The sequence below is a fragment of the Sturnira hondurensis genome, unplaced genomic scaffold, assembly GCF_014824575.4.
Source record: "Sturnira hondurensis isolate 20B ecotype Veracruz unplaced genomic scaffold, ASM1482457v3 Scaffold0001872, whole genome shotgun sequence".
In the NCBI taxonomy this organism is placed as follows: domain Eukaryota; kingdom Metazoa; phylum Chordata; class Mammalia; order Chiroptera; family Phyllostomidae; genus Sturnira; species Sturnira hondurensis.
The window spans coordinates 29008706-29030550 of NW_028074503.1; the positions used below are offsets into that span (position 1 = coordinate 29008706).

The 21845-nt window shown below is 38.0% G+C and overlaps 1 protein-coding gene across 3 annotated transcripts in view; it reads left to right on the top strand.

Moving 5' to 3' along the window:
• Nucleotides 1-21845, top strand: part of WDR7 (WD repeat domain 7) — a 291523-nt gene that overhangs the window by 104076 nt on the left and 165602 nt on the right. For all 3 annotated transcript variants that reach the window (XM_037034791.1, XM_037034806.1, XM_037034797.1), the window contains one exon: nt 16844-16960. In XM_037034791.1, coding sequence (XP_036890686.1) covers nt 16844-16960 — 117 coding nt within the window. The remainder of the gene's footprint in view (nt 1-16843; nt 16961-21845) is intronic.

Below are 21845 nucleotides of genomic sequence, written 5' to 3' on the forward strand. Positions count from 1 at the left end.
CCCTAGAAGTCTCATCATTGTTTTTTTACAATTTATTCAATTTGGGTTTCAAAAATTCATGTGTTGCACTTGGTTTGTATTCTCTTACAAACCATTTCTTTTAATATATAGGAATCCTATCAATTAATTAGTCCATCATCTCTCTGTTTGCTTCTGGCCTCCTCTCCCACGTCCTTCCTTTGTCCTTTTTCTTGTGATGTGTTTGTGGAACAAATTAGGAAATTTGTACTGTATCAGATTTAAATGTGCCAATGAGGAATAGAGAAGGAACTGCATGAAACAGAAAGAAATTAAGAGAAAAGGTGAAAAATCCAGATCATCTCCAAAGTTTCCACTGTAGTTTTGTAAAGTAGTTTGAAGTGTTCTGTGTGGGTGCGTATGTTAATGCAGGAAGAGGAAGCAGACTGTAGCTTCAGCCCTCAGGGTTGAGGACTCTTGTCTTTGCTTGAACCCTAGTGGTGGGATCTCACATGCTGATGAAGAAATCTCCCTCTAATAGTTTATTGGAAATGAATGGAAATTTTAAAGATTCATTCTCTGATTGGTGATTAATTAGTTCCACACAATTTTAAAAATATAATTTCTGTAATATTTAGGATACGCGGGAAAAGGGCAAGAAGCAATTCACTCTTCTTTGAAGACTAAGTTCATTAATATATTCCGGTTTCAAATTTCTTTACCTGTTTTTTTAAAAAAGAGATCCGCCCTGGCTGGTGTAGCTCAGTGGATTGAGCGCGAGCCTAGAGACCAAAGGATCGCGGTTCGATTCCCAGTCAGGGCACATGCCTGGGTTGTAGGCCAGTTCCCAGCAGGGAATGCACAAGAGGCAGCCATACATTGATGTTTCCCTCCCTCTCTCCTTCCCATCCTCTAAAGATAAATAAATAAAAATCTTTAAAAAAAGAGAAATCCTATTTAATTCAGTTTCTCCATCTCCACTTGGATGTTTATAGACACTTCAAGCCTGTCATCTTTATCTACAAATTTCCTTTTTCTGTTATTTCTGCCACTTTTTGGTGTTGCTGTTTTATTTATATGTTCTAGGGAAATATACACTAATTTGAGAATGTTTTTATAATCCATTGTATGACTGATGACTTGTTAATGGATCAAAGATGATATTTCCTTGGTTAAAAGTATTTTTTAAAGTATTTTATTTTTAACAGGTGTCACAATTTTACTTTAGTGGGATAATAGAACGTTTCATCATGATTAATTAATAATCACTGCCTGGAGAGGGGATCTCAGTCATCCTCGGTGGGACAGCACCTGAGAATCAGTAGTAGTGGTTATGGGGTGGGGATGGGGTGAGTTGGTATGGGTAAGATCCTTTGAGGTAAAATATACCCTGCTTCACCTAGCTTTGAGCTTTGACAGTCCTTAGTGTAGAGCAGTGCCTCTCAACCCAGAGCAATTTCACACACACCTGGTCCCCATTTGGCAACCCCTGGAGACATCTTTGTTTGTCACAACTGGGGGAGGGCGCGATACTGGCATCTAGTGGCTGGAGGCCAAAGATGCTGCTAAACAGAGTCCCCACCCATTCCACCTACTGCCCCCAGATTTGTTCAGTGCGTACAGTAGTAGCCTCGGTTAAGAAACCCTGAGCTGGTGTAGTTGAAAAGGGTATATTTTTTGCTTTCTCTTCAGTCACATTTCTAAGGTATGGTGTGCCTATGCTTAAGGGGTTGAAGATGACACAGCAGGTGAGTAGATGGTATTTTTTAATAAATGAAATTAATTTATCTAGTTTATTTTCTTTTAGTCTAGTATTTTCTGTTTCTTTCATGAAAAGTAGGTATTTCTTGCATTATATAACTTGTATATAGACTTATTGATTGTTGATAAGCATCTATAAAACATATACATGGGGCATATGCTTAAACTTCATTTTTGAACACTTTGCATATTTGCTTATAAAATTGCTTTAATAAGTTTTTAAAAATTAAAAACAACTTTAAGTGCCCTCATCAATCTATATATCATAGCATATTTTTAGTCTTTCCTCCCTCCCTTTTCCCCTCCCCCACTCAGCAGCTACTTGTTCGTGCTAACCATAGCTATGGGCGCTGGGGAATGTAATCATGCTTTTCCCTGTGGTCATGAGCTTTCTTTCTATAGGACAGGCAGTCAAATGAGCAGTAAGACAGCGTGGTAGGAGCCGTGCTGTAGAGACTGGACAGGACAGTGGGAGTGTCAGCAGAGTCAGAGGCAAACACGTGTAAATGTGGAAAATAATCTTGGTAGTTGGAAAGGCCAGGGGCTCAGTGTAAAAGAGATGTATTCAGGGGAAAATATTAATACAACTTTTAAAAAAAGATTGAGGCAGTTTTAGCTATAAAAATCTTTTAGTTTTATATAAATTTAGAATTTCTGTTTTTGCAGTGTAGTAAGTAAGGATAAATGGAGCAGGATGACATTACTTCAGTAAAATATTGAGATTAAATATTTGTGCCCCTTGTGTAAAATTTTGGTTCTACTTTTGTATTTATCAGAATTGTGATTTTTAGATACACATTACAAATACACAAATAAAAATGATTACATTACTGCTGGCAACATGTTAGGTGCCGTGGAGGACATACAAGGGCTAGGAATACAGGTATAATACAGTTGTACACATATTTCATATCACATTTAAGGCAGCATTAATAATATGTAAAGCATCTCTTGGAATAGTGCTTGATACGTACCAACAATATATATATTTTGCATATTGGCCTCTATTATTTTATTTTCATTATCATTATCTTCGTAAGTAAAGAGTATTTGGAAGAACTGTGTAAGCCAGCCCTGATAAAACACTACGAATTACATATTTTTAAGATGTGTAGTGAAACCCAAAGGGCAGCGAACGGTGGGGGTGGAGTGTTGGTGGTGTCAGGCATCAGGGACTCCGATGACATCAAGTAGATCAAAGTCATTCATTTAACCTCTTTAAAGCATAGTTCTTTATTTGGGGCATTCTCTGTAAGAGATCTCAGTATTTCCTTTCCAGGCACTTTCCTGCCCCTTGTCTACCTCCTGCCACCAGACCAGTGGAAAAAGTTTGGAGTTCTAACCTAAGAGTGGCTGCCTAATTTATAAACGTATTTTCAGTTTTGTTTTCATGCGTGGGATTGAGTTAAAAAATAGAAGTTTATATTCTGTGTGCATTGTACTATCCACTATCTTAGTACTCTTCTGACTCATTTTTCATTCTTTTTATAACTCTGATTGCAAGTTAATTCTTTAAAAGCTCTGCCAGAGGCAATGATTGGTGCTCCCTTAGTTAATTCAACTTTCCATCTTCCTCTAAATCATTGGTTAGATATGAATAGTCTTTAAAATGAATTGTGAGATTTAATCAGTGTGATGTGGAATAATGATACGTTTCTGCGGATGCATTCTGCTCATTCCGGTGTCTGAATGTCTCTGTCCGCGGCAGTTTGAGGCTGTTTTGTTGTGTTGCCAGGCCAAAGGGAATGTAGTTCATGCACCTGCTTGCTTAGTTTCCTTTGAGGGTTACCATTTTACTTTTTTCTTTATATTTATATACATATGACCATTTATATTTTGAGACATCATTTGTAGTTCCTTATGATAATGAAGCCATGTACTCTTCATAAAAATTACTCTGGGTCGTAAGCACTACACTGAGATCTTCTTCTTGGAGCCAAGGTCCAGGATCTTATTTTTTGGCCCCCAAATGACCCACACCGAGCCCTTGGCAGGTGACTGACTGAGGAATAGACCATTTATAATGCCAATTTGTTGCTCATTTATGTCCACATTAGCCATAGGGAACTCTTTTAAATTGCGGCAGTGCCACTCTGATGTGATCCCCTCCTTTTTAGACACTTCCTTGTTTCCTGGCACACAGCGTGCTCCCCACTCGTCTGTCCCCTGCTGAAGTCCTAGAATCTGCCTTTTTCCAAGGCTCCCTGGTTCCCTCTGATGGAAATACTAGAAATGAAAATCTGGGTGCTAGGTGTGCTTATTTTACTGGGAATTTGCCGCATCTAGGCCCTGTCACTGGATAGACCGGGAAATACATATGACATCTGTCTGGAAGAAGTCCAGCCATTGTTAATATAATGAGAATGGTTTGCAGGACATCACTGTAACCTGGCAGCCAAGGAGAGTGGCCTGGAATGCACATGCGTGAACAATGACACCATCACTGTACTAGTCACTGTACTAGGGGGCGGTAGATGCCCTTGAGTGAGCATGTGTACTGTGTGGCTGTTGCATTCAAGATGACTGAGCCAGTAGAACAACAAATCTATATGAAATTTTACATTAAGTTTGAACATTCCTCTGCAGCAACTATTCGGCTGATTCAGAAGGCTGCAGCTATGTGTGATGGTGATTGGCAGTGTCTTCAGGACAACACACCTGCTTATGTGTCACGTCTCGTGCAGAGTGTTTTGGTGAAACATCAAATCACCCCTTTGACTCAGCCCCCCTACAACACAGACTTGGCACTCTGTGACTTCTGGCCTTTCCTAAAACTAAAATCACCTTTGAAAAGGAAGAAATTTCCAACCGTTGATGACCAAGAAAATACAGTGGGGCAGCTGATAGCGATGGAGAGAACTGTGTGAGGTCCCAAGGTGCCCACTTTGAGGGAGACAGAGGTGTTATTGTCCTATGTGCAGTGTTTCTTGTATCTTGTATCTTCCTCAATAAATGTCTCTATCTTTCATGTTATGTGGCTGGATACCTTCTGGACAGGTGTCATACGTGCATACTTACTCATGGACTCCATACATATCTATATTATTTCTGTATCTGGCTCCACTTATGTTGAAATAAGATATGAATTCATACTTATATCTCCCATTTTAATTTACCAGCACAGGATTTCTCTTTTGCTTATTTGTAATTTTTTGCTCTGACTATAAGAAACCTGACTCATTATCTGTAGTAGATTTACTTGTTTTTTTTTTAAACTTCCTAGCTGTAAACAGTACTTTGGAATTGCTAACCTGCATCTCTGTGAAAAACCCGTTTGCTGACTAGAATGCAGTATTTGTGTCCAGTTGTTTAAGTCTTTAGCTTTATAACAAGCCGTGTTTTGGCCTTTCTTTCCCATTTATGTGGGTCACCTCCTTTTGTCTTTATCCCCTTCAGTGAGGTCACGCCATACATTAGGAATGTAGTTGTGTCCATTTCCCACATCTGCAGTTCACCCTGGGTTCCCTGGCATTCTAGTGGAGTCGTGTTTTAAAAAAATGGCAGGCAATAAAGTTTACCCTTTGGGTATATAGGCCTTTGGGTCTTGACACATGAATTGAGTCATGTGTCTACCCTCACAGCACCACACGGAACATGTCCAACACCCCGGAAAGTGGCTGTTTCAGCCTCTTCAGCATCAGTCCCACCCCAGACACCCCCAGTTTTTGGTAACCACCAATCTGCTTGCCATCCTTACGGTTCTGCCTTTTCCAAAATTCTGCATAAAAGGAACCATACGTTGTGTAGCTTGTTTGGCTTTGGCTTCTTTCACTTAGCAAAATATGTTTAAGGTTCATCTATGTCATTGTATGAAAGGACAGTTCATTCATTTTTGTTGTTAACTGGTGTTCATTATATTACTGCCCCAAAGTTTGTTTATCCATTCACGTGTCCAAGTACAATTGGGTTGTTTCCACGTTTTGGTGGTTATGCATAAGCTACAATAACTATTCACACTTAGGAGTTTGCATGAACATAAGATTTTAATTCACTTGGGCAAATACCTAGGATTATAATTCCTTGGTCACATGGTTAAGTATGAATATAATTACCAAAAACAAAACAAAACCTTCCACACTTTTCCAAAGTAATTAACATTTTACCTTTCTACCAGCAACGATTGTTTAGGTCTTGCCCAGCTTTTTTTTTTTCTATTTTGTTGCTCTCTTTATTATTACTGTTGGGTCTTAAGATTTTTTATATATATGTATACTGGATACAAGTTCTTTAACATCTGTGTAATATTTAAATATTTTCTTTCAATCTGCAGCTTGTCTTTCATTCTCTTGACAGTATCATTTATAGAACAAAATTTTAAATTTCCATTTAGTCCAGTTTGTCGGTGTGTTTTTTTTTTCATGACTCATGTTTTTGGTGTTGTGTCTAAAAAGTCTTTGGCAAACCCACAGGCCTGCATATTTTCTCCTGTCTTTCTTCTAGAAGTGCCATAGCTTTACATTATCTTATGACTTGGTCTTCCCATTCATTTTATCTACAATCTATTTTTTATTGCTTCATCCTTTTTCACACATACGTATCTTCCAGGCCGTTAACCTACCATCTGTATTAACATATCCTATGAGTTTTGCCTGTAGTCTCACCAGCTACGTGTTTTTTTACACCTGCACTTAACACTTCTTACAGGTTTCATCCGTCCAAGTGTTTTTCTTATCTATAGAAGGACTTAGTGCAAATAATGAAGTCAAAGCACAGCGCAATGTTTATTTGTTTTTACTGTGAGGAAATAGTTGAAATATCACAAATGCTTTATAGTGTGATCCTATAGCATATTTCTGCCAATTAAATGCGTCATCTACTGGGACGATATTAAAACAGGATTCCTTTGTCTTAATTGTCAAATCAATTATTCCTTTTATGTTAAGAGATTATAAGGTCAAAAGCCTTCCCACTTCTGTGTGTGTGTGAGTTTGTAGATATTTAAAAATATATAATTGGCCATAACAGAAGTCATCATAAGATATATTGATTCTTTGAAATGTAAATATTTGCTCAGTTTTTGGCTTGAAGTGGCTTATATATAAACAGATGTTATAAGATGTCTGGAAATGTAGCTCTAAAAGGAGGGAAGTGATGTATAATAAAAGTTTTTTTAAAAAAGTAGGTTCATGAAATAGGATAAAAGTTGGATATTGTATATTGAGTGAGAGAAGTAAAGTACTTCTGAGGAAAAATAAGCCAAAATTGGTACTAACAAAAGCAATGGTAATGATATTAATGATACTGATGTTATTTATTGAGTACATATTTTGTGCCAGGTGCTCTGCTAAACTCTGCTCCTTGACTTCATCATTGAGTTTCAGAGAGAACATCTCACTGTCTTTTACTTTGTGTTCATTGGGTTGCACCCAAGGATCCAAGGCAGTTTGGCTGGTTGCCGGAAGCCCCGCCTTCACTGGCTGCCTCTCTGGGGCTGTCTGCTAGTGTAGCCCAAACTCTCTGCTTTCAGAGTTGTCTTCAAACAGCTGCTACTGGTCTGCACAGACTGAATTCCTGGACTAGCTAAGTGATGAGAAAGAGCAGCTACAGGTTATTCTTACTTATCCTAAAATCTCACGGTATTAACTTGTTTACTGTCATTGCGTAGCCACCAACCCCAACGGTCTTCTGGTTTTATTTGCCACAGTTGACCTGTTCTCTCCATCCATCATGCTGGAGTCTTAAGTGATAAAGATGTGTTCCTTTCCTGCTTCGTATTCTCTGTTAGCACCCCGCTTCTCATTGCCTTTAGGGCTCTGACCTTACACATCCTGTTTGCCTCATTTTCATCTCTCCTCACACTTCTCATGCTTCTGCGCCCCAGTTCAGGAGATGCATCAGGGTCGTTTAGCATATCGTCCTGTCTTCCTGGGATCTCCTTCACTCAGTGTCGTTCCGTGGTAAGTTCTCATATGGCCTTGACCCATCTCAGCTCTCTCCTTCCCATGAAGTTGTTTCCGACGTGTGTTCTCACCCTCACGCCATGCCACGCAGAGTTGATTGATTTTTCTTCAGATGGACAGTATATTTACACACATGCACTTATAAATCTGTGCCCGTATTTTCCACACGGTTATTTGTGTAGTAGAAAGTCCTTTACCCTCCTTAATTTCCATCCCCTTTGCCTAGCGCAACAACCATTGACAAAAAAGTTGGTGAATCTTCCCTTTGGAGCTCCCCTCTTCTGTATATTTTATGTAAAAATAGCTTTGGATTTTCTCCCCACTTGTACTGTTTTTCTAAAAAGTCAAGAGAAGTGGTTTTTAAAGTGTTTTTAAAAAGTGCAATCCTTTCTTCAAATGAAAACTTCTACACAGTGTCACATGTTTGCATGTACGTACACACATGTGAGAAGGCAGAGGTGGCGAGCATGAGGGTCGCTCTTTCTCTCGGGCACGTCTGGGGAACTTGAAACGCTCCAGGGAGTATGGTTTCAAAGTCACTGCCCTGTTGTTACCTCTGTTTCTGAGTCCTCCGAAGTCATTCTTCACAGAGAGGTCTTTCTACAACACAGAACATTCTCCTGCTTGAATTTCGTTAGTGAGTCCCCATGGCCTCATTTCACATGCGGGCTTCTTGGGAGTGAGGCTGTATCCTTTTCACCTTCCTGCCTCTGGTCCCTGGTGGGGCCTTGCTCCCTAGCCCCCTGGGCGCTCCACAGGTGTTGGAGGTAGTGAGGGAACTGGACCGGGCACCGGTCTTCACTGTTCCGATGACTCCGCCTCTTTCCCACTGGTGGTGCCAGCCTCTCTCTGAGTCGGAGCTTCCTGTCCCTCAGGCCCAGGCCAAGTCTAAACCTCCTTGTTTTAAAGCTGTCCTTAGCGTCAGCAGCCTTCCTCATTTCTCTTTCTATGATCTCTAAGGTTACTTATTACTATAAGGACTGACTGTGCTGTGTCTCTTTAGAGCACTGCTTTGGTCACCACCTGGTGGCACCTCTCTGGGCACTTCCAGCAAAACGAAAGGAAAATCCATACGGGTTTCAAAGGTGCTTCCTGGTGCAAGAGAATACTCTGCCCAGTTCTGAAATCTGTAATTCCACTTATAACTTGGTTCTCTGCGTCAGCCAGAGGTCATGATTTCAGGCTCATGCTTTAGTACAGCTTCATGTCAAGATGGACTTGCCTTTGTTTCTCCGCACGTGGTAGGTTGAACAATAAATCTTTGTTTTATTGTGTCTTCTGAAACCAGAATTGGTGTTGAGTCAGCCCATAGCCAGCAAATAAAAAAAAATCTTTGAAAAAGTACATGCAATGAATTAAAAGTGTTAGGTGTGATTTTTACTGTGGATCTTTTCCGGTTCTTGTTGGGAAAGAGGAATAATAGAAATCTTTGTACTTACAGCTTTACATTGATAGTCTGTTGACACAGTACACTTCCTGTCTTTCCTTGTGAATGTTTCAGTAAATATGGTTTTTTCTTGTTGTCAAAATTGTTTATAATTGCATCATGTGAGAGCACTTTTCTTAAAAAATCTAAGTTCTATTTAGAAAAACTATATTTTTTAAAAAATAACCAAGCATATTACCAAATGATTATTATATTTTTATTTGGGCTTGAAGACATCTTGCTTATTTTAACTATATTTTTTATTGCTCTAATTTATTTTTAGCCTTTAATAACTTGTTTTTGACACATTGAAAATATCTCTATTTGGAATAAGGGATGAATACCCACAACGTTTCATACAGGAAGACTTTTCTACGAGACATCTGTCTGTAATATTTTTTTTATTTTTGATGCTATTGCCAAAGGAAAAGTGGATACTGTGTCTTTAATGGAAAGCAAAGGTTATCTTTCTCTGGCCTTTGTGTGCTGCGTGGATGTAGGCAGCCAGACAGGCAGTGTGCGCAGGGAGACGAGGGAACTGGCTGTGGATCGATAGACGTGGTGTGAAGTGAATTAATGCGCGGCGGGCCGTCTGTCTGTCATAAGGCTCGCGGGGAGCGCTGGGCAGTGTGGTCAGTGACTGCAGAGCTCTGCTTACAGTGGATTCAAGCCTTCTGCCTGAAAATAAACTCTGCTCCCTGTTGTTAATGTTACTTTATTCAAAGTAAATGTTCATTTCAAATTATTGCCTCTTGTTCATTTAACTTGGACCACAGTTGTGAGAAACCAATGAAATAAAAATACCTGCTATTCTTTTAGATCTGTTTTTGAGCTCAGTGGAAATCTATATTACTATGGAATGAGAAATGTAGTTTTTGTTAATATTTATAAATGTTCTGGTACATATTTTTCTTTCTGAGTCCTAGCCATATTGTTTATTGCTTCCATCTAATCTTTAATGAAATAATAAAATTATAATGAGCTCAACTGACTTTCTGTTCCAATATTGGTTAAAGTGCTATATTTTTAGTGTTACTCTATTAAAATTTAGTATTTAATCTTTGATTATTAAGTTAATCACATGACACTGAAGTCTTCTGAGTTCATATTATTTATCATCACTCAGACATTATTAGCCAGCAGGAGAAAAATTATTATAAAGGCAATTATAAGCTTTTGAAAGAAAATTTTAGAATAATGTTTCTGATTTTACTGGTGGGGAGAGAAAAGTACAGTTTTATTACATTGATTTTGAAAACTTTTCATACTTGCATTAAAAATTTTTAAGGGATTAAAAATGTTGCATATAAATGGGAAAGTTTACATACACACACACACACACACATACATACATACAAATTCTGTCTGGAAAAAGTCCAGCCATCGTGAATATGATGACAGTGGTTTGCACAACATTGATGTAATCTGGNTAAGTTAATCACATGACACTGAAGTCTTCTGAGTTCATATTATTTATCATCACTCAGACATTATTAGCCAGCAGGAGAAAAATTATTATAAAGGCAATTATAAGCTTTTGAAAGAAAATTTTAGAATAATATTTCTGATTTTACTGGTGGGGAGAGAAAAGTACAGTTTTATTACATTGATTTTGAAAACTTTTCATATTTGCATTAAAAATTTTTAAGGGATTAAAAATGTTGCATATAAATGGGAAAGTTTACATACACACACACACACACATACATACATACATACAAATTCTGTCTGGAAAAAGTCCAGCCATCGTTAATATGATGACAGTGGTTTGCACAACATTGATGTAATCTGGTAGCCAGGGAGAGTGGACTGGAACACACATGTGTGAACAGTGTGCATGCCAGTTACTGTACTAGTCAGGGGGGTTGTAGATGCCATTGAGTGAGCCTGTGTACTGTGTGGCCTCCACAGTCAACATGACTGAGCAAGTAGAGCAACGAATCTGCATCGGATTTTGCATTAAGCTTGAACAGAATGCTGCAGCTACGGGCAACTAGAGATTGGCAGCTTTATCCTGACATTGTGCCCACTCATGCATCATGTCTCATGCAGAGTTGTTGGTGAAACATCACGTTACCTCAGTGATTCAGCCTCCCTACAGCCCAGATTTGGTGCCCCGCACCGTCTGGTTTTTCCCCCAAACTGAAACCCTTGAAAGAAAAAAGATTTCAGACCATCAGTAAGATTCTAGAAAATATGACAGAGCAGCTGATGGCAACTGGGAGAACTGTGTGAGGTGCCAAGGTGCCTGTTTTGAAGGGGACTGAGGCATCATTTTCCTATCTACAGTGTTTCTTGTATCTTTTTCAATAAATGTCTCTTTTCCATATTACATGGCTGAATACCTTCTGGGCAGATCTGGTGTGTGTGTGTGTGTGTGTGTGTGTGTATCTCACAATGATTAGTGATCTAACTATTGATAAATCTAGCTGGCATGAACATCTGGTAATAGTCTCTCCTGTCCTCTACTTACTTTGGCTACTAGTCACGACCCCCCACCCCTACTTTCTCTCTCTGCTTTGTCCTAACTTAACCTCATGCCTGATTTCTGCTCCATTCCATTGTTTCCTTGTTTTTAAACTGATTCACACCATGGAACCCATTTACAGACACCTGTTCTCTGGCATGAACCTTCATGAGAAGTTCATCACTGCCAAATATGGGGATACCCAGAAAGCATGAGTCTTTGATTTAATGGCATAGTTTGACAAATAAGCTCGCTTATATCAAGTACACAGGAAAACAGCAATGCACTGCCATATTATGAATTAACATTTATAATCTTGATTATCAAGATTATAAATATGCAAGAATAATGAAGTTCCATATATATGTTTTCTAAGTGAGCTCTTATTTCTCAGGAATAGTTTGTCATCTTATTGACAGTGGATAATGATGAAGTGATTTTTATATTTCAAAAAGTTGTTCTGTCTGTAGATTTGCTAATTCTGGACATTTCAACATGTGTTTTATGAGGGGCTTCTTTTAGTACTTCATATCCTTGTGTTGCTGATTAATACTCCACTGTGTAAATGTATCATAATTACCTATTCATCAATAAATTGTGATGTAGTCATACATTCATTCATCAGTTGATGAATGAACATTCAGATTTTTTAAACGCTGTGGCTTTTCCGAGTAATGCTGTTGAGAACACGCATGCACAAGTCTTTGTGTGGACGTGTGTTTTTATTCCCTGGGAGCGGAGTTGCTGGGCTGTGTGGTAACGACGTTTAACCTTCAGAGGAAGTGCCAGACTGTTTACTGTTGAGTTTTGAGAGTGCCTTATATAGTCTAGATACTGGTCTCCTGGTGGATGGATATTTGATTTGTGAATCTCTTCTCCCAGTTTGCAGCTTCTCTTTTTATTTTCTTAATATGATCTTCTGTCGAGCAAAAGTTTTTAATTTTAATAAAGTCTGTGTTACCCAGTTTTTCTTTAATGGATTGTATTTTGGGTGTCAACTGTAGCCTTAGATCTCAAAGATTTTTCTTTTGTGGGTAAAAGTTTTATACTTCTTTGATCTACATTTAAGCCAGTGATTCATTTTAAGTTAATTTTCTTTTTTAAATAATTTTTATATTATATTTTTTTCCAATACCAGTTAGTCCCCTTATGCTTCCCTTTCTCCCACAATCACCACACACTTGTCCTTGCCCATGAGTCCTTTTTCCTGAGGTCGGGGATGGAGGGATTAAGGTAGTTTTTCTGTGAAGTATGAGCCTTAGGTCAAGGTTCAGCTTTTTGTCTCTAGATGTCCAGTTAAGAAGGCCGGTTGTTGAAGAGACTGTCATTAAATCTCCACTAAATTGTTTTTGCACCTGTCAAATATCAGTTGGGCATATTCATGTGCATCTTTTAGGAGTTCTCTATTCTATTAACCTAAAGCCATATAGTTTTAATATCTTTATATGATGTCTTAAAATGGGCAGACTGATATTTCTCACCACATTTTTTTCTCCAAAATACTTGTAGCTAGTCTAATGCCTGGGTCTTTACATTAATTTGAGAATAATTGTGTCTATACCTACAATAATAAGCTGGCATTTTCATAGAAATTATGGTAAACCTGTATATCAATTTATAAAGAATTGACATTTTTGTTATGTTGAATCTTCTACAATGAACCCACGAACACTACAGGATGGGGCAAAAGAAGGTTTACAGTTGTTTGAATGGAAAATAATACAATAATAAATAGTAATACAAGAATAAACTTTGTGTTTTGCATACTCACAAATATAAACTTCCTTTGTCCCTGTATATGTCTCCATTTCATTTATTTAGATCTTTGATTTCTTTCCTCTCTCTCTCGTAGGTTTCAGCATAGTCCCGTGTATTTTTTTTATATTTAATTCTAAGTATTTCAGTGTTTTGAACCATTATTATTAGTATTTTTTAAATTTAGGTGTTCACATGTTCATTGCTAGCATATAAAAATATTGATTTTTTTAAAAAAATGCTTTTTCTTGTATTCCGCAACCTTGCCGTCCGTATACACTTACTAGTTGTCGCCCCCCCCACCCCCCCCCCACACACACACATCCTTTGGAGTTTTTATGTAGACAGTGTTTTATCCTTGGATAAGGACCGTATATTTCATCCTTTCTAAACTGCATGGCTGTATGTGTTTTCTTTTCTCGCTTTGTTGCACTGGCTACAACGTCCGATGCTGTGTTAAGTACAAGTGGCCAGTGTGGACATCGTCACTGTGCTCCTGATGCCCGGAGGAGAGTGTCCAGTCTCCCACCTCTGCGTGTGTCACTGGCTGTGGGTGTCCAGTAGATGCCCTTCTTCACTGAGTTGACAAAGTTCCTCTTTATCTGTATTTTGGGGGAGCCTTTTAAAATCATGAATTGATGTTGAATTTTGTCAAATGATTGCTATAAACTATATGATGTTTTCTTCTTTAGCTTGTTAATATTTTACATTATGTTGATTGATTTTTTAATATAAACAGACTTACATCCTTAGAATAAATCTCACTTGGTAATGATTTTAAAATCTTTTTATATGTTGCTGAATTCTATTTGCTTACATTTTGTTAGAGATTATTGAAGCTGTATTTACTAGATATATTGCTTTGTAGTTTTCTTTTAGTTTTGTATTTACTTTTTTTCTACCAAGAGGTAAGGGATTTTCCACCCTTACTTTGTTTTGGAAAGTGTCGATCAAGAAACCAGTTTCAGCACAGCATTTTTAGCCTTGGCTACCTTGAGATGTACATGTTTGCTCCTTAAGTTCTGTCCCAAAATATCAAATGCCCTCAGTTGAATAGTTACCTGGGATACCCAAGAACTCCATGGAGGGCTTACCAGGATTGAGACTCAGCATCCTTATTATTCCATGATTCCTCACGGCGGTGATGCTCCGTCATACCTCCTAGCCTGGAACCCCGTGTCCAGAAGGTCTTGGTGGTAAAGGGTATTGGGGTTTGAAATCAAAAGACCTATGTGTCAGTACTGGCCCTGAATGCGGTAGCTGTGTTACGTTGAGTAGTTACTAACCTCTCTCATCAAATGAGAGTGATTTAAAGGAGTTTGTAAACTTCTGACTACATAAATGCCAGCTTTATTTTTTTATTATTTTTTAAAAATATTTTATTTATTTATCTTTAGAGGGGAAGGGAAGGAGAGAGGAAGAGAAACATGAATGTATGGGTGCTTCTCATGCATCCCCGGCTGGGAACTCGCCCCTGCCGGGAACTGGCCTGCAACCCAGGCATGTGCCCTGACTGGGAATCGAACCGCGATCGTCTGGTTCGCAGGCCCACGCTCAATCCACTGAGCTANTATTTTTTTATTATTATTTTTTAAATATTTTATTTATTTATCTTTAGAGGGGAAGGGAAGGAGAGAGGGAGGAAGAGAAACATCAATGTATGGGTGCTTCTCATGCATCCCCTGCTGGGAACTCGCCCCTGCCGGGAACTGGCCTGCAACCCAGGCATGTGCCCTGACTGGGAATCGAACCGCGATCGTCTGGTTCATAGGCCCACACTCAATCCACTGAGCTACACCAGCTAGGGCTGCCAGCTTTATTTTTGTGGAGCATTTTCATTTTACGGGAAAGGAAGATGCCACTAATAAATGATTGTTACTGTCAGCTGTTCCTTAATATCTTTTACCTGTTTCCATAATCATTTAAAAATTATCAAGGGTTAGACATGAGATTAAGAGATTTCAGAGATTTATATTTTGATTTAATCTGAAATAATGATCTTTTTTATTTAAGCAATAAGTATTTAGGAGTGTGGCATTTATCTTCTCATCTCCTCTTTTTGATTATTTTACTGATAGCCATTTCTGATTAACTTAATACTAATTTTTCAATAATCCCCCTTTAAAATTTTATTTTAAAGTTTTATCTTGAAAACCCAACAACAAAATGATCTTGTGAAGGGATGGCTTTGTCATTTTGAATTCATCAGGCACTGTTGGTACAGCACTGTTCTTTTCTCTTCTTTTTCCTTTTCTCTTTTCTTTTTTTCCCCCCTCCCTCCCTCCCTCAATCCCTCCTTTCCTCCTTTCCTTTTTTCCTTCCTTCCTTTCTTTTTCATTGCAACAATTCTGAAAAATGTGCTGGTACTAACATGGTATGTTCTCATCTCTAAATTTAAATATTTAGACCTTGGAACTAACTACTTCTAGGTCTAGTTCTGGACCATTCTTGGTATTTAATGACTAAGTTTCTTTTTCTCTTGGTGCCTTTCATAAGCCTGAGGTAGCAGGGTTGAAGTTAGTACACCTAGGAAGAAAATAAATCCTTGAGTATTTGTAGCATTTGTTTTTAAAAATATTTTGATGGATACTCTGGTTTCTCTTCAGACTGTACAAATCTTTCGCCTTTTAGAAATATGTTGATGGATACTGTATATGTAGCTGTTGAAGTACTTGTTAAGAAGATTTGATTGTGAGGTTCAACTCCTACAGTAACTACCAATGGTGGTATTTTTATGTACCATGATGGAGCAATACCTGTTGACACCCAAATGAAAAATATTGAGACACCCCACTATCCATTGCCTAATTAGAAATTATATGGCAGATGTAAATGGACATCAAAATATATCATCAAGGGTGGGAAGATAGGTGAGTAAGGCAAAGACATTTGTATGAACCGTCAAGTTCGCAGGTTGTACAAAAGGGGAGCTTTCGACACTGGGTCTGCTTCACCTGCCCCGCGTTCAGTGTGACGTTGACCTGATCTCATCCCAGTTCGCTCCTAGACAGAGATGTTCGGTGCTTGGGGGCAGTGCCTTTCAGGTCTCCTGCAGCGACCCAGAGCCCAAATCCTTCTTTCGTCATCATTCTTCTTCACTTTCTAGGAATTCTTCCTCTTTTTGCCATAATTCTTTCTAAATCAGCTAAAGTAACTAGCAAGAAACTTGAAAGGAATCAGGTGAAAATATAATTTACTTCAGCATTATTTTTCTGCTTTTCCCAGATCTTAGTAAAAAAGTCAACATCCTTTGCACCCATATGTACATATGTATACACACATGGAGACATAGAGCTCACGTGAATGTTGGGTTCATCACTTTGTGTTTCTCCCTAAGTTTGGTGAATGTACATGGGGCGGGGCAAAAGTAGGTTTACAGTTGTGAGTATGTGAGACAGTTCCTTCTTGTGTTATAATTTATTATCATATTTTCCATACAAACTGTAAACTTACTTTTGCCTGCCTGTATTTTTAAAATGTATTGCATTTGCCTCCAGTAAGTTAAAAAGGTTTGAGTTTTGATCCACCTTTCTCTTAGTCCTGAAAAACTGAGTCTGTGATTCCCGTTCCTTTTAGCTGGAGTCTCAGCCGAAGCCATGCAGACGGTCACCACAGCTCCGGACACCACCTTAGGGACCGAGGCCAAAGTCCAAGAGGAAGAACACGACCTTGTTGATGACGACATCACAGCTGGTAAGGAGACTTCTTTAACGTAATCTGGATGAGCCTCGTCCAGTATTGGAAGATGCTTTTCTGTCCTTTAGAGTGGGACCAGGCACGTTGATGGAGAGGACAGAAACTTGTATTGATGCAGTGTTTGGTTTTATAAGATTCTTTAGTGTCCTTCTCGATCTTGAAGTGCAGTCCAGGTCTGCTCATTGTTACCTCAACAATGAACCTGCTGGCTGTGCATTTGATTTTCTGGGGACCTTCTAATTCAGGGGTCAGGGTTATTTTTAAAGCCTCGGAACATGTAGAGAAATACACCTATTATGTTATGAAAGGTTTTGCAATTATAGGGTGAACTGAAACGATTGAAGTTGTGAAAGCAATACAGGCTACAGAAGGAAATGTACAGGAACTCTTTTTACCTACACCATAGAAATAAATGCCGCTTTTAAAAGTTACTTGCATGCTTGGTATTGCGCATTCTTATGGGAAATATTTATCATGTAACCATGCATAAAGTAAAATTTAGAAAGGCCACGCAGCATGTGTTGTCAGCCTATCTTTTTATAGGTTTGGACAGTTCCAGTCACTGGATCTTCAGATGCATTCAGCTCTACTTCTTTCAGTGCACAGAGGATACAAAACAACCTAGCATAGATATTTTTATTGGTATTAAGAATGGTAAACTTTTGTCTTTGGTGTGGATGGTTAAAATGTAAAATCTGACAACATGGGTCTATAATTCTCATGAACCAACAAATATTAACTTAATAGTAATCAAAATTTGAAATGAAGCACATTTAGAAAATTTCAGTAAAATGTTCATCAAAACTTAACTAAAGGGAGAAAAAAAAACAAAAGGGAGGTTTATGGTTTGTTTGTTTTCTTGGTAAAGCTCCATGTGGCAGCTTCTTCACTGTTAGCCCAGGACACCTTTAAAACGGTCTCTCTGGGAAGAGGTAGAGGGGGCTGATGGCCAACCTTGACTTTGCAAGGCCCGTGTTAGTTCAAAAGCCCCAGTTTGTGTCGCTGCTGCAGACAAGGAGTTGACTAAGTTGGGGAGCATCCGGTTTTCAGTAAAAATGAGATGATAGCAGTTCTTCTGGTTACTTTTCAATTCATTTTCATGTTATCAGTTCATTGATTTTTTTTTAAATCATCAACTTTATATTATTTCAGAACCTTTTGCCTTTTATGAAAGTCATTTGTACTTCACAATTAGGGAATTTGTTTCAGTAGCTACTGAAGGAAACGATTTCATTTGTAAGTTTTTTAGACTAGTTTTTATTTTATTCCACTTTCAATTGCTTTTTGAAATGCCGTTAAAGATGTTTTTGTTATATTTTAATTTGCTGTATACTTTAAAGGTATTCTGTCTGTTAAAAGTAGTGGTTTGATTAATGGGAGAAAAAGAAGTTATCTTTGCAATAGTAGAATAACTCAGTTTGTATTCTGGGATAAAAGGTAAATTTTGAGCACTCAAGCACTGGTAAATCAGTACGCTGAAATTTTGAGTCAATTGAATCAATTTTGAGATTCAATTTTGAGTCTTCCAAAATGCAAAGACTGCGTTCACCATCACACATGATTGTGTTTTCATTTGATTGTTAGAAATAATCAAGAAGCTTAAAAATGAAAATCCAGTTTTGGAGACTCAAATAATGCTACATAAACTGCATTTCAGTCTGTGTGAAGTTCCGTTAAACAGATGTGACAGATGTTCATTTCGTGCCGTGGACACTAGAAGCAAGGATGTTCCACATCCAGACAGTTTCCATAACTGGGAAAGGGGTTCCGTAACCTGCTGTCAGGCAGCCGGCACGCTGCAGTCGGTAGATCGGCCAGGTTACCTTCTGATTGGGTGACTTGATTAAGACGTGGTATCGATTTTAGGAAGGTTTAGAAGAAAGCCATATTTCTTTTTATTGACTAGAATCCTATATAAATTGAATTATGAAAAATAGGGTAGAGGCATTGAGAGGAATCTGTTCCAAGCAAAATAATCTTATTTTGGGATAACCAGCATTGCACAGCACAAAAACAAAAGGAAAAAAACTGATCAGGTTAGCTTTTTACTCTGAAAAATCTGATTTTTTCCAGTTATTAAAAAAGAATTGTTCTAGTAATATTCCCTCATAAAATAAATAGAAATTATATCATGACAGAGATAATGTGCCTGTATTTTAAATGGACTCTTACTTAGAGATTGTAGTTAAGCTAATATGCATCGTTGTATTAATTTTATATTTGTAGTAATCTGGAAGTTAATTTTTTAATTAACTCAATTAAACAGCTGACCAAGACAGCAATTAAGATATGAAGTATAAATTAGTGACTTCGTTGTAGAAAGAATTGTCCTTTCTGAAATTTTTCTTTTGGTGAGAATGGAATGAGCTGTGAATGCTGCCTTGTGCCGCTTGACTCTGAGCCTGGCCGTTTCTGTTGGTGTTTGCCTTATAAAAATAAGGAACCGTGGAAAAAACTGGGAGTGTTGGCTGGGATCAATTGGAACTAATTAAATTTATTTGAAATGAAGAGTCTTCACTGGAAGAGAACCAGCTGGGAAAACTGGGAAGAAAAAATTGAGTCTTGATTGAGACAATTTAAACCTTCTCGCTGCCATTTAAAAACTATGCTGTAGCCCCTTTGTATATCCCTTTTTCTAAAGCTGATATCTATTGATCGGCTCCACAAAGCAGTGCCACGGTGTGCTTCGGCCAGCACACACACTTGCTTTTACTTAGCTTTTATCTTAAGGTTCGTCAGATTTTTTCCCTTAGCTACATTTTAAATTATATATCCAAGCTCTGTTAGCTAGTTTTTGAGATTAATATTGTTTTTAATGTAGAAAAATATGGAGACATTTTATTTTTTTATATTTCATAGGATGCATCGTAAGGTACTTTCTTTTCCAATGAAATTGCTTCAGGTTTTGCAATACTCTGTGTGTAAAATCTGTATTAACAGCAATAATAGTATTTTCTTTCAAGTGAAATGACTGGCATTGAGATTGTTTCTAGATTATTTGTGATTTCAGAGTCACAAGCATCTTACTCTGAACACTTGGGTTTCTTTCGCATGTATACTGTTAGTATTGTAACTTAAATGTTTATGTAGCTCTGTCATCAATATTTGTAAATAACGTGCTTGTTTGCATTACAATATTAATAGGTCAGAATTATAATAAGAACTTGCTAAAAACTGACATACATACAAAAAATTAGGTAAATCATAATCTGTTTTTTAAGGTGGACCCGTTAGGCGACTTCGTTCATTACCTTCATGTTGTTTTCATCATGGTGAAGGGCAGCATTCTGGGCGAAGGAGCAGCTGCTGTGTTGGAAAACAGCCTCCCCTGGCTGCAGGTCAAAGTTTCCGAAGGGTTTCGTTCACAAACCGGCAGGGATCCATTTAAGGAAGTCACTGTATTTTTCCGAGGGTCACGCTGCAGTGTCCTGCCTCTTGTTCGATACTGCAAGGATGCAAACTGACCATATACGAGGGACAAAGGGTCAGCAGTCACTGACAGTGTCAGAGGCAGACCACTGGAGAGCAGGTGACCAGTCCTGGTGACAGATTCAACTGCTTACAGCAAATGAAGCCAAGATGTGTAAGTCCAGAAGGATCTGTTGTACTTTTTGTAAAAGTTAAATTTAATTTGTTTTAAAAAAAGATGGAAGTGCTATGGATAACAGAAAAATATAAAGGTAAGAGAAGTAAGTGGAAAGTAACCTCTATTACAACGTACAGTAGTGTCCAAGCGCTTCACACTTAACTCTCACAACACTTCTTTAAAGTGGGTATCAGTATTTGTCCAGCCACATGGACGAGGAAACAGGCTCAGAGGGGTCACTTTCATGAGGCCACATACCTGACAAGCCGTGGATCTGGGGCTTTCCGTGGGTCCTTCCTGATTCCAAAGCTTCCGTGGGGTCTTAATCACCACCCACCGCACCGCGCCTTCCCAAACTCATTGGACTGCGGCAGATTTTCATTTTCTTTAAAATGTGAGTGATATGGGAGTTTACCTTTATTGCTTATAACGTCAGGGTAAGCCCGGTGTCTGCTGGGTGTCCTGTCTTACTATTTAAAGTGCAAACTTGTTATTCACTGTAGACCACGAGATTATCTCTGTAGAAAAGAAGAGTCATGTGTTTGTTCTTTAAATATTCAGCCATTATTTTGGACTACTGTGATATAAGTCCTATTTATTACTAACCAGTTATTTTATTCCTTATATGCACAATGACATATTTATTGTTCTGCCTAGCTTTTTGAAGTCATCAGTATAAAACAGACACCTTAACATATATTCATAAACTAAAGTCAGTATTTTTAGTATATTAAGATAGAGCTGACAAGGATATCTAGTCTGAGATGAAACCTTGATTTGTGTATTTTACCACTTACTAAAACTTCTATTCATAAAGTGTTTATATATTTATTTTGGTTGAAAGATAGAAAATTCATTCTGTTTAAGTATACCTAAGTTCCCAAGTGCAAAATTCATGGCATCACATATTCAGAAATCAGAAGTACTTTCCGCGCATAGAACCAGAGGCCTTAATGATTAGTAAGCTAGAGGGAGACTTCTGTGTTGCGCCTTGTCCCTTCCTCAGTCTTTAATTTGTAATTGACAGTCTGAAAGTTAGTACTACGTCTATGTCAATTTAAGTTATTTGTTCTGGATTGTGATTACTTCCCTTGCTTTTGAGTTCAGAATATTAGCTACTATAAACTATAAATTTACTATGTATGAAGGTTTTTAAAGAATTATAAATTACTAATGCTGTAATTTATTTGCACACGTGGCTTTCATGAATACAGATATTAAGAAAATAAAAATGGATTTTATAGTTTTCTGGGTGAAATGTGTCACTCCAAATAATTTACTTTTCTATACTTTTTT